The following is a 15565-nucleotide window of genomic DNA, read 5'->3' as shown; positions in this document are numbered from 1 at the left end:
GGTCTTTGATTTAATATCGAATGAAAACATATTTTTATATAACTATATAACATACATATATAGGGTGTAAGTTAGTCGGATAGAGTTGAGATTTAACTAGCACCCTATCTAACTCACACAAAAATTCTACCAAAATTCTATCTTACCCACTGCTAATCAAATTAATAAATAATAATCCTATCGATCAAGTGGAGTTGGGTTGGATATCCGTAGATAAAGTGCATATTCTCAATATTGTCACCCAAACCATCCCTACAAAATTAGGGTGCTCAATCAATTCTTATTTTTGTGTTATAACGGGCTGAAGCCCAGGTCCTCAATCAAATATATATTTTTTAATCCACTTATTACAACCTTAAATTTATAAATGCCTAAAGACCGAAAAAATTAATTTTATAAACGTCTAAAATAAAATAAACAGTTAAATAAATGAAATGAACATCTTATAAATAAACAACCATTTTTATATTTTGTGCAAATAACATTACTAAGTTTGAGTGAAAATGTAATACTATTAAAGTATACTTCTAATCATTCGCTACAAGAGCATGACGATACAAGAATATCGTCGTCATTTACCAGAGTTTCAGCTATCTGTCCGGTATTGTCTCCATTTCAATATTTGCATTTATATACAAAGTTCTACGCATCATCCAATAGTAACAAAACAAAGCAGTTGAGGAAAAAAAAAATGGTACCAACACATAGCATCATCAACTTCGCACTTTCAGCCTTTTATCCTTTCACTTTTATGCTTTTTATCTAATCCCTGTTTACGTTTTTCATTCCGCTGGCGGATCTCACAATGACGTTATATACAACATTTATGGAATCTAATAATAAAAACGGAAGAAAAGAAAATAAAACCTACTTTAAAAAGCTTCTTGCGGCGGCGATTTGGTTTTGAACCGGTACTACTGCGGCTGCTTAAGCTGCACTGAACTGCAACCAGAAATTATCTTCGGCGTTTTCAGATCTGGATGCTACATTATAGATCAACTAAGAGCGGCGATTTCCACGGTTGCGGATGCGGTCTTGGCCGGGACCGGAGATTCTTTCGGAGGCGGAGACTGCGGTAGCCTCGCTGAGAAACTCCTGAGATCATCGACGGACCTGTCATCGCTTGCTTCATCCTCGAAATTCAAGGCGTAACTGAAAGCGTCGTAGTGGAAATCGGCGGAGTGGCGGCGATGATGGTGATGGTGGCGGCCGATGCGTGCGATGAAGTTGCAGCACTTTTCCTTGATTTGCGGGAAATCGTTGGAGCGGGACTTGCTGTGAAGCGAGGCACTCCGAACAATCCTTGGCTGCACGCGGTGGTGGTGGAGGATTTGAGGGAAGCAACATGATAAACAAAGGGAGGATCTGAGCTTGTGTTTGAGAGAGTGAGGCGATCCTGGACTGGAATCTTCTGCCGCCATGAACGAGAGAGAAATAGAGAGAGAAAGAGAGAATGAATTGTAGTAAATAAGTGAGAGGGGAACTGAAATGACGAGAAAGGGCACGGAGGTTGCGGTGGGTGGTCACGAAAAGGAACGGCCGAAAATGAAACGGGCCTCTGTTAGAAAAGGAGGAGACTAGTTTCGGGAGTATCGCATTATAAGGAAGGGTGTTTGCGTCAATTCAGGGTGGTAAATATCGTAGCAGTTTGTTGCCACTAGTGTGAGTCAGTGCGTACATTGAAAGAGTTGGTGGGTGGTGCATTTGCATAACTGTACTGCTAATGCTAATCAAAAACCAATTATTACTTGGCCCATCTTCCTTTTGGTTTTACTTTCCATTTTCTTTCACATTTACCCTTTATACTTACAGGCATGTTATATTAGTCAGAATTTATTATTTTTAATTAACAATATTTAAAAATATTAAAATAATAAATTTTATTGATTTTTACCTTTTTTTTAATTTAATAGTTTTATATAATTTATTCTTTGCATATATACACTTAATTCCAGCATTATTATGAATTTATGATAATAAAGTCACACAAATAATATTTAATATTGTTATATGCGGTTACATGAATAAAAAGGTAGAAACTTATGGCATTTAATTGTTTTTGTTACATACGAGTTGTTGCCATTATAAAAATAATAGTTTAAATATTTTAATATATATATATATTATATATATTAATTGATATTAGACTGACATCTAATATATAGGTGCATATTACATTTTAGGCACCTACTCAAATGAAGATGTTAAAAACATCTTCTTATGAAGAGTCTTGTGTTAAAAGTGTACTTTATTTGTTTGGCCACACTTTAGAGAAAGATAATACTTTTGAACATATCAAAATCAAACCCTTCAATTCATCATCTAATGATAAAAAAAATACATCTTCACATAAAGACAATTATAACATCTTCATTGTAGTATTCACCTACATTTTATATAGGTGCATCTACGTATGTATATGTTCTAGTGTTTATCTTTCCATGTATGGTTAATCTTCAATATTCATCGTCATATATAAGCGATGCTGACTAAATTATTCCAGGTCAACCAATAATCATCATGTGCTAGTAATTTAAACTTTAAAGTGAAGCAATATCACGTACATTTGAAGAAAAATTAATTGGATCCCGCTAGAGAGACAATGGATTATTTGTACAATGAGCTATTGAGTTATAAAATGAACATCCCCATATTATCTAGAATAACCATCCGAGTACTAGCGATAATAAACATCTTTTCAAAAGTTTAAATTGATTTTGGGGTTCACCAAAGATTGAACTCTTGACCTTTCGGATTTAGCGCTCTAATATCATGTCATGATACCACTCATCCCAAAAGTTTCAACTGATGAGAAAATGTAACACTAATAATTATATCTCTAATACTCACTAAACCTCCATTGTATACATTGTATAAATATTCCATTGGCTACTCATACTTTCCAAATTAAATTGAGTAACAACATTCTCCTAAAATCATGGTACGAGGAGCATATGCATGGATCGGTTTTGCTTTTATTATGACCGTGACTCAGTTGTATCAATCTTCATCGCATTTAATTAGAAATTATATCGGTTCACGCCAGAATAATGATGATTTCTCACAAAGTATCTACAGATCATGACTCCTGCTAATTCTTCTGTTTGAGGGACTCGAAAAAATGATCCTTTCTTATGTGAAGAATAAAATTAAAATAAATTTTATAATAGCTTGATTTTCCAGTAAATATGAACGCAATTTATAATGGTTTGTCCAATTTTCCAGTAAATTGTATCCACGTACGTGCATACAATGATGATGATTGCTTATATATATCAACCCTATAGCAGGTGGAGGTTTCAGGGAAGCCATCCATGACTTTACATTCCAAAAGGATGGAAGGTAGTGATGATTTGAATTGGTGGTTATTGTTACTGGTTGTTTTGGAACGCACATTCAACACATAAGAGAAAAGTAGTTCCCAGAACCAGAGAAATTCGAAGGAAATAATGGACCAGCTTCTTACACTTTTGGCCAGGAAACGAGTATGCGAGGGTAGTAATAATGGTGTTCCTGCACAATTTGCTGAAACGCTTCAAATGGCAAGCTTTGATTATTCCTCATGAGAAGATCGTTGTTGATCCTTCCCCTGTGCCTGCAAATCATCTACCACTTCGTCTTTTTCCTCACAAAGCTGACTAGATCAGACCACCTACCTCTTATAAACAACAAACCATCATGCAATAAATAATGGCCATAATTTCTTTTGGTGTTTAATTCTCTACCTAGACTTGAAGTCGCGTGTGTTTTTGTTTTGTTTTGGTTTTATGAAGGTGGTGGTTGTAATGATACACAACATTTTGTCATGCATTTTGTTTCAGTGCCTTATTATTACGGTAATTTAGTCAAGGGAAAGTACGAGGAGCTAATGAAATATTTGTATAATGTGTACAATGGAGGTTTAGGGAGTATTAGAGATATAACCATTAGTGTTATCTTTTCTCATCAACTAAAACTTTTGGGATGAGTGGTATCATGACATGGTATTAGAGCGCTAGATCCGAAAGGTCCTTGGTGAACCCAAAATCAGTTTATATTCATTTTGTAATTATAAAACTATTAATTTTATATAAAACTAGGTCACTCGGTTGGTTCAATCAGTAAGTCATTGATCAAACCGATTAACCTAGTATAATTAAATAATTAAAAAAATTTAATTATTTTTTTATTATTTTCAAAATTTAATACTTTATTAATTAGTTTATATTATTGTATTATTCTATTATTATAAGTGAAAACTCACATACAATTATTTTTATGTGAAGTTGATATTTAAAAATCACTAGATGATTTAATAAGTTTGACTAAATATCATCTAAATTTTTTCAACTATTAACTTTATATGAAGACGAATGTATGTGAGTTTTTACCTATTATTATATACTACAAGTATTTTTTAAAAAAATAATATTAATAGATATCATATAATCATAAAAAAATAAATTGTGATTAATAAATTTTTTGTTTATCTTTTTAATTTGTATATATTTAATAAAATTTATAGTTAAATAAAATATAAATAATTTTAAAATAAGACTTTAAAAAAAATTGAATATAAGTAAAATAAATTATATATATATATATATATATATATATATATATATATATATATATATTATAATTTGTCTATATAACAATAAGAAGTATCCCAGTGATATGATTACCTTTCTTGTATTTATGACGGCAACAGTTTGAATCTCTTTTGAAGCGTTCCATTGTATCACCACCTGTGCTCTTCTTATAAGTTAGTCAACTCTTGATCACTCTTAATTACTACCTTCTATGTCACCATAGAACTTTCCAGTAATTATATTCTTCACAAATTCTAATTTATTTTCTTCCCTTATTATTATTATTATTATATCTTTTTACAAATTCTAATGTATTTTCTTCCCTTGCATCCATCTCTTGTATATATTGTTCTCTTGTTTGGTTTTGGAAATTTGCCCAAGAGGACCACAAAGTTTGATATGTGGTGGTTAATTTGCCGAAATGACCAAGTTGTGGTGGTTGCAGGTGGCCCCCACAAGAGGCCTAGCGGCAGTGCAAGTATATAAATAGCCATGGTGACCAAAATACATTGCAACAACATATCCTCCGATCCTCTTAAAATATGTACTTGATCATAATGAACATCCTTCTCTGGGTTTGTTTCCTTTCTCTATTCCTCTTCCTATTCCTCTTGTTCCGTCACGTGTTTCCATTTATCGCTCCGAAATTACCACCAGGGACAATGGGGTACCCCATTATGGGGGAGACCTTGGAGTTCTTGTCGACCGGGTGGAAAGGAGAGCCGGAGAAGTTTGTGTTCGACCGGACGGCAAAGTATTCATCAGAATTGTTCAAGACATCGCTGTTAGGGGAACCAACGGTTGTGATGGGTGGAGCCGAGGGTAACAAGTTGTTATTCTCGAATGAGAACAAGCTGGTGAGGCTGTGGATGCCCGACAATGTGCACAAGTTGTTTCCCTCTTCGTTTCATGACACCAGCTCCAATGGAGATGCTGCCAAGAAGGTCAGAACCATGCTCCCTCAGTTCATAAAGCCTCAAGCACTCCAACGTTACGTTTCTGTCGTCGACTCCATGGCACACACCCACTTTGCTTCCCTTTGGGAACACAACTTTCAAGTCTCTGTATACCCTTTAGTCAAGAGGTGAAACCCTAATCAACATACTTCAATTTTTAGAAATTTCACTTTCGTTTATAGTCACTACTACTCACGTGAATTTCTCTTTGTATAAGGATAATATATTTGGTTGGCAAAATGGATAAAAATACATATAAATTTTTTTATGGTGAACAAATGTATATTCTAATTTTACACAATAATATTAAGTTTTGTTGTCATTTTTATCTTTTTATGGTATGAATAATTTTTTTAACAGTAGTGACTGCCAGATGATGACTTTGTGTGCATTGTGTAATGTAACCTTTTGATGACATATATATAAAAACTAAATGATAAATTATTGAATTTGTTAAATTTGAATAAAAAAATTTACAAGCTACATTACTATTCCTATTTATGAGTTGCAATTCTTTATCCACATTCATTTTTTAGAAAAAGAAAAAGGAGAATGAAAATTTTATGTCACTTGAATTTTTTTTCAATTATTTAAATTTAATAAATTTAATAATTTATCATTTAGTTTTTACTGTGTCATTAAAAAAATTCACATCATACAATGCATAAAGTCATCTGATATTTACTATTGTTGAAAAAGTTTCTCAAATAAAAAGATAAAAATAACAATAAAACTTAATATTAGTGTATTCAGATGACTCATTAAAAAATTAAAATGTATATTTGTCTATCATATAAAAATTTATGTATATTTTTATCTATTATTCCTATTTTGTTAAGTTAGATGATAATTTTGTCTATTGTCTTTATACGAAAATAAGTTAGTATGAGTAGTTACTATTATTTATTCATTATTTAATTTAATAAATGAAATTTGTAGTAATAGAAATGAGTTAATTGAATTTGAAAATGGTGTATGCATTGAGGAGTGTAATATAGGTACACGTTGTTGTTGTCATATCGTTTGTTGGTAAGCATTGAGGAGGAGAAGCACGTAACAAAGCTGGCAAAGCATTTTAAGCATGTGGGTGCAGGGTTGATATCGTTGCCTATTGACTTTCCCGGAACTAACTTCAACAAAGCAATCAAAGCAAGCAAATCGATAAGGAAGGATCTTATAGGAATCATAAGGCAAAGGAAGGTGGATCTAAGTGAAGGGAATGCGTCCCCAACACAAGACATATTGTCTCACATGTTGTTCATGTGCGGCAATAATAAAAATGGAGACTATATGATTGATGAATGGTTAATTGCTGATCAGATGCTTGGACTCTTGTTTGGAAGCTATGACACTGTTAGTTCTACCTGCACTTTAATTGTCAAATACCTTGCTGAGTTCCCTCACATATATGATAGAGTCTATCAAGGTAGTCCATATATCAAGCTTGTATATATGGCAATTATTCTTATTTGTATATAAGATTGTGATGTATGTGGAATTTGTTCAGAGCAAATGGAAATAGGAAAATCAAAATTAGAAGGAGATTTGTTGAATTGGAATGACATCAACAAGATGAGATACTCATGGAACGTAGCTTGTGAAGCTATGAGAATGACTCCTATAGCTCCTGGAGGTTTCAGGGAAGCCCTTCATGACTTTACCTTCAATGGTTTCTCAATTCCAAAAGGATGGAAGGTAACAAGCTAATATCTATCTATATATACATTAAAAGAAAAGTCTAGAGAACCAGTAACTTTGTTAAATTCTGACCAGCATGTAACCAGCAAAGAAAAGTGAGCTATTGGATGAAATCTCACACTCATCTCACACCATTAAAACCATTTGATGGCTACAAATCACAAAGTTGCTGGCCTCCCTAGCATTCCTCTACATTAAAACCCTAACTAGGGTGTACACTCTTATCTTTCCATGCATTTTTCTATAGTTGAATGCTATGGTGCCTAAGACTTGGTACTTAACTTACTAAAAAAAAATAATATTTAATAAATTTTAAATATTTTATTTTTATTTTTTACATTTTATCTTTTACTTATAAAAGTAAGTTAGGCAATTTAGGCACAACAATAAATGGCACTATAGAATCCACCTTTCCTATATTATAAGATTGATGTGATTTATGTATGTAGTTGTTTTGGAGTGCAAATTCAACACATAAGAGTGCAAAGTATTTTCCGGAGCCAGAGAAATTTGATCCAAGTAGATTCGAAGGAAATGGACCAGCTCCCTACACATTTGTGCCATTCGGTGGAGGACCAAGAATGTGCCCAGGAAACGAGTATGCACGCCTAGTCATAATGGTTTTCGTCCACAATTTGGTGAAACGCTTCAAATGGAAAATGTTGATTCCTCATGAGAAAATTGTCATTGATCCATTCCCCATGCCTACAAACAACCTCCCAGTTCGCCTTTATCCTCACAATCCCTACTAAATTAATTATTAGATATAAGTAAACCTTTTGTTTTTTCATTTTTAGTACAATAAAACAAGAACCTGCTACTGTGATTGGTCATCCTCGTACTCTGTAATAATGCAGTTCGGGCCAATGTGAACAAATACCATTGAGCTATAAAGTTAGAGCGATTCAAACATTTGGGCTTAAATACAATAAAACAAATTATGGAGTCCGAATGAATAAACTGAAAACGAAAAAAAAACAATGACAACATGATCAAAAATAAAATCTTGGTGTTAACAAAAGAGAGAATTTCGAGTGTTTCGTCTGGATCTACCGACAGGAATCAATTGTGTTTTTTAAAAAAATTAATATTAATTAATTTTTTATTAAAAAAAAACGATTTTACTGATTTACTTTTTGTTTATTAATTTTATCAATTTCTTTTACGGATATTATATAACTAACTTTTTGTTTGAATTGATCCAAAAATTGGCCGACTTTATTAAGTGTGTTGTTCTTCTTGTAGATTCGGCACAATACCCAATCATCAAGCTGCACAAAATCATCCAAATCAAATTAGCCAAATTTTATCAAAATAATCTTCCTCGTATCTAAACAAATTAATAAGTAACTAATATGTGTTTACATATAATTAAACATCGCATAAAATTTACAAGTTATCAATAATAAAAAAGGTAAAAATTAAAAAATTAACTATTAATATTAGTTTATAAATATGTATATATTTTATATGATGATGGATTGTTAGTGTATATTTAATATGGATGATAAAAAATAATTGACATACTCTTAGAGAGTTTTTTTTGTTACCCAAGTCACAACCAAGAGGCCTATTGTTAGGTTTGTTATCAGCAAATCTATACTCATGCATGATTCAATTTGTCTTTATCCCTCAATAAAATTTTTTTATTATACTCTCTTTATGTACTCTTTTCGTTTTATTACTTGAAACAATATTACTGACTCGTAAACTTTTTCCTGAGATCAGAATTAAAGGAGAAAATTGTTCTCGTGCAGTGGTGGAATAATACATAATATATCTAAATATAAAATTATTTTTATTTTCTATAAAAAGAATATTTTACAAAAATATTATTAATTTTTTTAAAAAAAATAACGTCCAAATAAATCTTAAATATGTTTCACAATAAAATACAATATGAGTACTTTATTTATCTTTTTAATTTTTTTTAATATGACAAAATATTTTTATTTAGTATATTAAAACAATTTAGTATAGTTAAAGGATAGTAATATTATATTTAAATTTGATTAGAATTTTTATTATTAGTTTTAACATTTGTATTGAGCAAATCATTTTATTTTAGTTCAAATTTAAAAATAGTGGGTCTGAATGTGGAGCATGAGAGATGTCTTGGGTCCACGAACAAGAAACAATGGTTTAAAATTTAATATTAACTAACTTTTTAATATATATATAAAATATAATTATTTAAAATAAAAAATTATTATTAATAATCTTTTGCAAAAACAAACCGATTTTACTGATTTGCTTTCTCTTTATTAATTTACCTTTTTTTTAACCGATATTGTATAACTAAATTTTTATTTGAATTCATCAAAAAAAATTGAGTGACTTTAATTTCATGAAAACTAAGTTGAACTCGATTTAAAAAATAATGTGTTAGACAAAATTTAATTTTTATAAAAAAATAATTAATTATATGATAATATTTTTATATATAATATTTATATTTATTTTAATTAAATTAGATCATCTGACAGTTTAAATTTTTTGATGACCAGGAGTCAACGACCTCAAAAAAAAAAAAACAAAAAGAGCTACAAAAAAAACAAAAAAAAAATTACTCAAGATCTTCTTAGACAAAGATTCCATACAATCAAAATCTAAAACTAAAGTAATATCTGGAGGAGCAGTATCAAAAATATACCAGCCCAAAGATAGATTTTGTCATTTTTTTGCTAATAAATAGAATAAGCTAGAAGAAAATATAAGAAAGATATCTTACGCTCAACAGAATATACAAATTTAATTATAATTATAATTTTTATTTTATTTTATTTTTATCTTATCTTTTTACATTTATCTTTCATAAGCCAATATTCTATATATACTTAATTTTACCTTTATAGTTTACAATTTTCAATCCATCAATAATCAATAAAATTTATTTATAGTACTCTTTATTTACTCTGTCCCTTTTTATTACTTAAAACAATGTCACTGACTCGTAAACCCCCTCCTGATATCAGAATTAAAGGAGAGAATTGCCCTGGTGCTGTGGAATGGTACCAATCAAAGGATCAAAGACACGATTTTGACCTGAGGTTGAAGGCGAAGAAACACCTCGTTTCGTTGGGTTGGACCCTTTCTTATTGCGACAAGAAAACTCGCTGGGAACTTCGTTACAAATCCCCTTCTGGTAAGACCTATATTTCTCTCAGAACTGCATGCAAAGCCTGCATTGAAGAGAAAAAGAAAGATTCTTCATCTAGTTCCAATTCATTGCAAGGATCACCATCTTCTGCTGAACAACCAACGAGTTCCAAGGTAACCGGTGGTAGGCCTCGGAGACGCAAGAAACCGAGTGACGATGAAGATTGGACTCTTCCGGAGACGCAAGTATCCAATTTAGTAAGTCCTCGTTCTGGTGAAAGTCCTAATGCTGCAAGAAAAGTAAGGAGACGGAGTTCTTCTGATAATCGGAATCCAAGAACGATTCTTTCTTGGCTGATGGACAACAATGTGGTGGCGCAGGAGGCGTGGGTTTTCTGCCGTGGAGAATTGGTGAAGAGAGGGAAGCTGTTTCGTTCTGGTATTTTCTGCCATTGTTGTGATTCTTTATGGACACTCTCTCAATTCCAGGCTCATGCCGGTTGCAAAGGTCAACCTCCCTCTGCTAGTATCTTCTTGGAACAAGATAAAAGGTCTTTGCTGGATTGCCAGAAACAAGCATTGATGATGATCAAGGCTAACAACAATGGGGATAATGATCATCATCATGAAAATGATTCCATTTGTTCAATTTGTCTCCAGGGGGGTTTCATTCTTCTCTGTGATCACTGTCCGGCGTCATTCCACGCCGAATGTATTGGCCTTGATCATGTTCCCCCTGGTGATTGGTTCTGCCCTTCATGCTCTTGCAGAATTTGCAACCGTCCCAAATGCATAGAAGATTCTTGTAGAGAGGAAAGTCATTCGGCTAACAATTTTATAGCTTGTTATCAGTGTCAACGCAGATTCCACATTGGATGTTTAGCTTCTAGAGGCTTTGCTTTTCTGAACATGGAAACCGATTGGTTTTGCAATGAAGATTGTCACAAGATATTTTTGACACTGAATAACATGTTGGGAAAACCAATTCCTGTGGGTGATGGTAATCTAACTTGGACATTGTTGACGAGCCTCAAGAAAAGCACTAATGACAATGATGACGATGGAACCATTACTGAAATGGAGAGCAAGCTAAATGTCGCACTTGGAATAATTCATGAGTGTTTTGAGCCCATCATAGATCCTGTATTTGGAAGAGACTTTGCTGCAGATATTATGTTCAGCAGATATTCATTGCTGCCACGTATGAACTTTACAGGGTTCTACACTGTGATTCTAGAGAGGAATGATGAGGTGATCTCTGTTGCAAACACAAGGATTTATGGCCAAAAGCTTGCAGAAGTGCCGCTTGTCGCGACCAGGGACCAGTATCGAAACCGGGGAATGTGTCGAATTCTGATGGATCAGCTTGAGAAGCTGTTGGTTAAGTTGGGTGTTGAGAGGTTGCTATTGCCTGCTGCTCCTTATTTAGTAGAAACTTGGACAAACTCATTTGGATTTGCAAAAATGACACACTCAGATCAGTATTACTGTGTAGGCTATCCTCTTGCAAATTTTCAAGACACAACATTGTGCCACAAATCATTGAAGCAACCTTTGATGCTGTATTGAGGTCTAAAACGATTGCATGGAGTTGGAAGTAGTGACCATGGTGTATGTTTAGTATTGCTTGCTGCATTCACTTTTTATATCTGATTCGCAGTGTGTTTTGTCAAATCCATTTGCTATTATATATGCTGTTTTCGCTTAGGAAAAATATAGGTAAACAATAAAAATATTAAACAATGTAAATAATAGATATATTGGATGTTCATTTTATTAGTGTACAAATAATTATTTTAATATTAAAATTTAAAAGATTAATTTGGAGGTGTAGTGTGTTTTTATTTGATTCGTAGTTGTTCATATTATTTAACAAACTCATTGTACCTAGCATTCCCCTTTCGCTTATTAGTAAACAAGTTACAACCTTAGGTTGATTGCATATTTGGGGTCTCTTTTTATCTTCTATTTTCCTTTACTCCTTTACTGTATCCAACACACATTAAGGGTTCATATAACGTTGTTGTATAAAATTCTTTGGATTGACAATTACCGAACTTTTTTTTAATATCATGACAAGAAAAGTGTAAACAAAAGAGAGAATTTCGAGTGTCTCGTCTGGGTCCACGATTGTTTTTTTATTTTACTGATTTACTTTTTGTTTATTAATTTTATCAGTTTCTTTTACCCATATTTTATAATTAACTTTTTGTTTGAATTCATTGAAAAATTGGCCGACTTTAATTTTGTAAAAACTAAATTGAACTCCATTTAAGAAACGATCCAAGTAAAATAAGACAGTAAAAAATACAAGAAAGAAAAGATCTAGATATCTTAATGTAATCTAATACAAATGGATGACTATCCATATAACAAAGCTGACAATAATGAAAAGTTGTTAAATATTTTAATAAATTTAATTAAAATAATTAATATATTAAAATATTTATTAATCAAGGTAAAAAAATGTAATATCTTATTTATTATTTTTACATAAAATATTTTAAAAGATTTACGTACCTTTCATAATGTTCTGGAATTAATTTGTTAATCGATATTTGTTAGGATATCTAAAAAAATTATTAAAAAGGTAAATTAAAAAAAATTAAACACAGTAAATTTGACTGGCCCCATGTTTAACATAATTTGAATCCGAAATTTCGAGGATGGTTCTTAATTGGTAGCCTTCGGCGAATCTTCACCAGTTTTCATGTATTTTAATTAAAAAAAAATATCCTTTTCTGTGGGCTATGCTGTATTTTGACAATACAACAGTTAAATAAGGGATTAAATACACACAGATTCTTGTTAGCTTGGCTTCATTCTCAGATTCTGTATCAATCTCCTATAATGGCTGGAATGCTTCCTGGAGTTGAATGTGCTCGAAGGAGACGCTTGCATAGTAACGCTGTTGAAGACAATTATTCAACAAGGCACTCTTTCTCTTTGTATTACACAACCAATTTCAAATCTCTCATGTTACCTTCATCACTCCCCTCAATTTCACCGGTAGTTGTTCTTTCTTTACTTGATTATACTTTTTGATAATGGAAATCGATGCATTCTAATATATATATTTTTTTTCTATAGAAAGAAAATAAAAGAAAAGCGTTAAAGCATGAGGATCTAGATGAGGATATGGGAGGAGCAGCCAGAGAAGCTAAACAAAAATTGGATGACAAGTTCAGACAACAACGAAAACTAGAAACACCAAAGAATAAGAGGAAAAGACCATTTTGGTGGTTCCTTATAGCTTATGTCTCCTGCAAACTCCAACACACTTCTTCCATCTTGCAACCCAATCACTAATCACACCACATGCTAGACTACACCTCCCTTCACTTTTATATTTTTTAAATCTCTATATACAACTATTTTAAATTTTTTTATATATAGATCTTGTACAATTTATTTTTCAGCATTAACCTTTTTTTTTTTAATTTTATTTTCTTTCAAATGATATATTAGATAAATATTCTAGTATCCATTCCTTGATGTATTTGTCTTCTCAGTTCTGTATATAGAGTTTTGTCAATTAGAAGAGTTGATCATGGAAGTTGACAACAATGCTATAACTTTTATTATTGAATTTTTAGTATTCAATTGTAGGATTACAGTTTTAGATTGAGGTTGGGATGTTTGATTTTGCTATTGACTCTTTCAAAATACAACTCGCAAAATTAAACTACTAATAAATTTAATTTAAAGATTAACTCCTCCTTTTTTCATATATATATATATATATATATATATATATATATATTAGGATAAAATTTATTTTTTATCCCTAAAGTTTGGTAAAAATTTTAAAAATATTTTTAAGTTTTATTTTGTTTTAATTTTGTCCCAAAAATTTTCAATTTGCATCAAATATATGCTCTACGGCTAAATTTTTAAAAAATTTAAGATCAATCTAACAATAATGCATGAAAATTATGCTTGATTTGCTTGTGTTGAGGGTTGTTCTTATGAAATTGTTGTTGATTTGGTCTAAAATTTTTTTAAAAAATTAGCCGCTATGGGTATATTTGATACAAATTGAAACAAAATAAAACTTAAGAATATTTTTAAAAATTTTATCAAATTTTAGAAACAAAAAATATACTTTACCCTTAATATTATTAAAAATTTAAATGCATATTATTAAAAATTTAAATGCTAAAGAATCTATTAGAGATCTTTATTTTTGTACTACTAGTAACATTATAGGGATTAATTTTTTGTTAAGCAATAATAATGCATGTACGTATGGTATGCATGTTTCTATTATTATTCCTATCATCATGCAAATTAAAATTTCACTTCTTTCTCTATTTTTTTTTTCAGATTGTTACAACTACTTACAACATACAATAATTCTCCTTAATTATCAACTAAACGGCCAAAGAAAATAAAAGTTGATTCTATCGTAAATTCGTAATTACTACCTTACTACCTTAAGAAATTCTACTGTATATTCTATTATATAATTTTTTTATAGTTGTTTTTATTATTTTATTAATATTCAAAATGTAAATCCTAATTTTTTTCAATCTCTTTCATTTCATTAAAAAAAATCTATAAACTCACATCTTTACACTGTATAATTTACCTACTATCTTACCTTGTTTAGAGATATTTGCATAATAATAATATGACGTCTTCTACTAGTATGCATTCCCATAATTAAGAAAAAAATGTGTTAAAGCATGCATACCTAGATCATGAGGATATTCCCATAATTAGGAAAGAAATATGTTAAAGAATGCATACCTAGATTATGGGGATATGGGAGGAGCAGCTAGAAAAGCCAAAGCTAAGCAAAGATTGAATCAAAATTCAGAACGCAGGATCACACATTAGAAAACCCAAAAAGGAAATGCTTTTTTTTTTTTGCCAATGCTACTATGTAGATGGCTTTTTTATATAAATATATATTTAAAAAACATTAATTTCTGAAATACGCACTGCATGAAATTGTTCCACAAATACGCAGGGCCAAATCAATGCCATCGCCTGCGAAATGGAGTTCCCCGTCAACTCAGTTCCGACGCCAGCGAAATGAGCCTAACAGCAGCAGGGGCCACCTCTGGTACGGCGCACACGAAATGGTGCAGCAGCCATTTAGTGGCTAGCGTCTGCAAATTGGTGAAATCAGGGGCGGCAGTCACGAATTGGTTCTAAGTCAGGGTTAGTACCCTTTGACTCATTCTACCACATGAATCAATAACAATAACCCCACCCCCCATCTTTTCTTCAATC

The 15565-nt window shown here is 31.5% G+C and overlaps 3 protein-coding genes across 3 annotated transcripts; 2 read left to right on the top strand and 1 right to left on the bottom strand.

Annotated features, from left to right (window-relative positions):
* Window positions 1-995: 995 nt before the first annotated feature.
* Window positions 996-1421, bottom strand: LOC112722131 (uncharacterized). The gene has a single exon (XM_025773102.1). It carries the CDS (start codon window positions 1419-1421, stop codon window positions 996-998), a length of 426 nt encoding a protein of 141 aa, XP_025628887.1.
* A 3680-nt stretch (window positions 1422-5101) lies between these two features.
* On the top strand, window positions 5102-8135 carry LOC112723369 (beta-amyrin 28-monooxygenase). Its single transcript, XM_025774710.3, has 4 exons — window positions 5102-5655; window positions 6526-6953; window positions 7035-7222; window positions 7675-8135. Exons 1-4 carry the CDS (start codon window positions 5114-5116, stop codon window positions 7975-7977), a joined length of 1461 nt encoding a protein of 486 aa, XP_025630495.1. The 5' UTR covers window positions 5102-5113; the 3' UTR covers window positions 7978-8135.
* Window positions 8136-10165: 2030 nt separating this feature from the next.
* Window positions 10166-11893, top strand: LOC112722130 (increased DNA methylation 1-like). Its single transcript, XM_025773100.1, has one exon. It carries the CDS (start codon window positions 10166-10168, stop codon window positions 11891-11893), a length of 1728 nt encoding a protein of 575 aa, XP_025628885.1.
* The last annotated feature ends 3672 nt before the right edge of the window (window positions 11894-15565 follow it).

This window comes from Arachis hypogaea, chromosome 11, assembly GCF_003086295.3.
Source record: "Arachis hypogaea cultivar Tifrunner chromosome 11, arahy.Tifrunner.gnm2.J5K5, whole genome shotgun sequence".
In the NCBI taxonomy this organism is placed as follows: Eukaryota; Viridiplantae; Streptophyta; class Magnoliopsida; order Fabales; family Fabaceae; genus Arachis; species Arachis hypogaea.
Note: the sequence above shows the minus strand (reverse complement) of the source record. Positions and strands in the feature narration are given on the sequence as shown.

What these genes read in the sequence shown, in the direction of transcription:
- LOC112722131 (XM_025773102.1), bottom strand. Translation starts at nt 1,421, where the DNA reads ATGGCGGCAGAAGATTCCAGTCCAGGATCGCCTCACTCTCTCAAACAC.
- LOC112723369 (XM_025774710.3), top strand. Translation starts at nt 5,114, where the DNA reads ATGTACTTGATCATAATGAACATCCTTCTCTGGGTTTGTTTCCTTTCT. An exon ending in GTATACCCTTTAGTCAAGAG is followed by an intron (nt 5,656 to 6,525) that starts GTGAAACCCTAA and finishes AGTGTAATATAG; the next exon opens with GTACACGTTGTTGTTGTCAT. An exon ending in CAATTCCAAAAGGATGGAAG is followed by an intron (nt 7,223 to 7,674) that starts GTAACAAGCTAA and finishes TTATGTATGTAG; the next exon opens with TTGTTTTGGAGTGCAAATTC.
- LOC112722130 (XM_025773100.1), top strand. Translation starts at nt 10,166, where the DNA reads ATGTCACTGACTCGTAAACCCCCTCCTGATATCAGAATTAAAGGAGAG.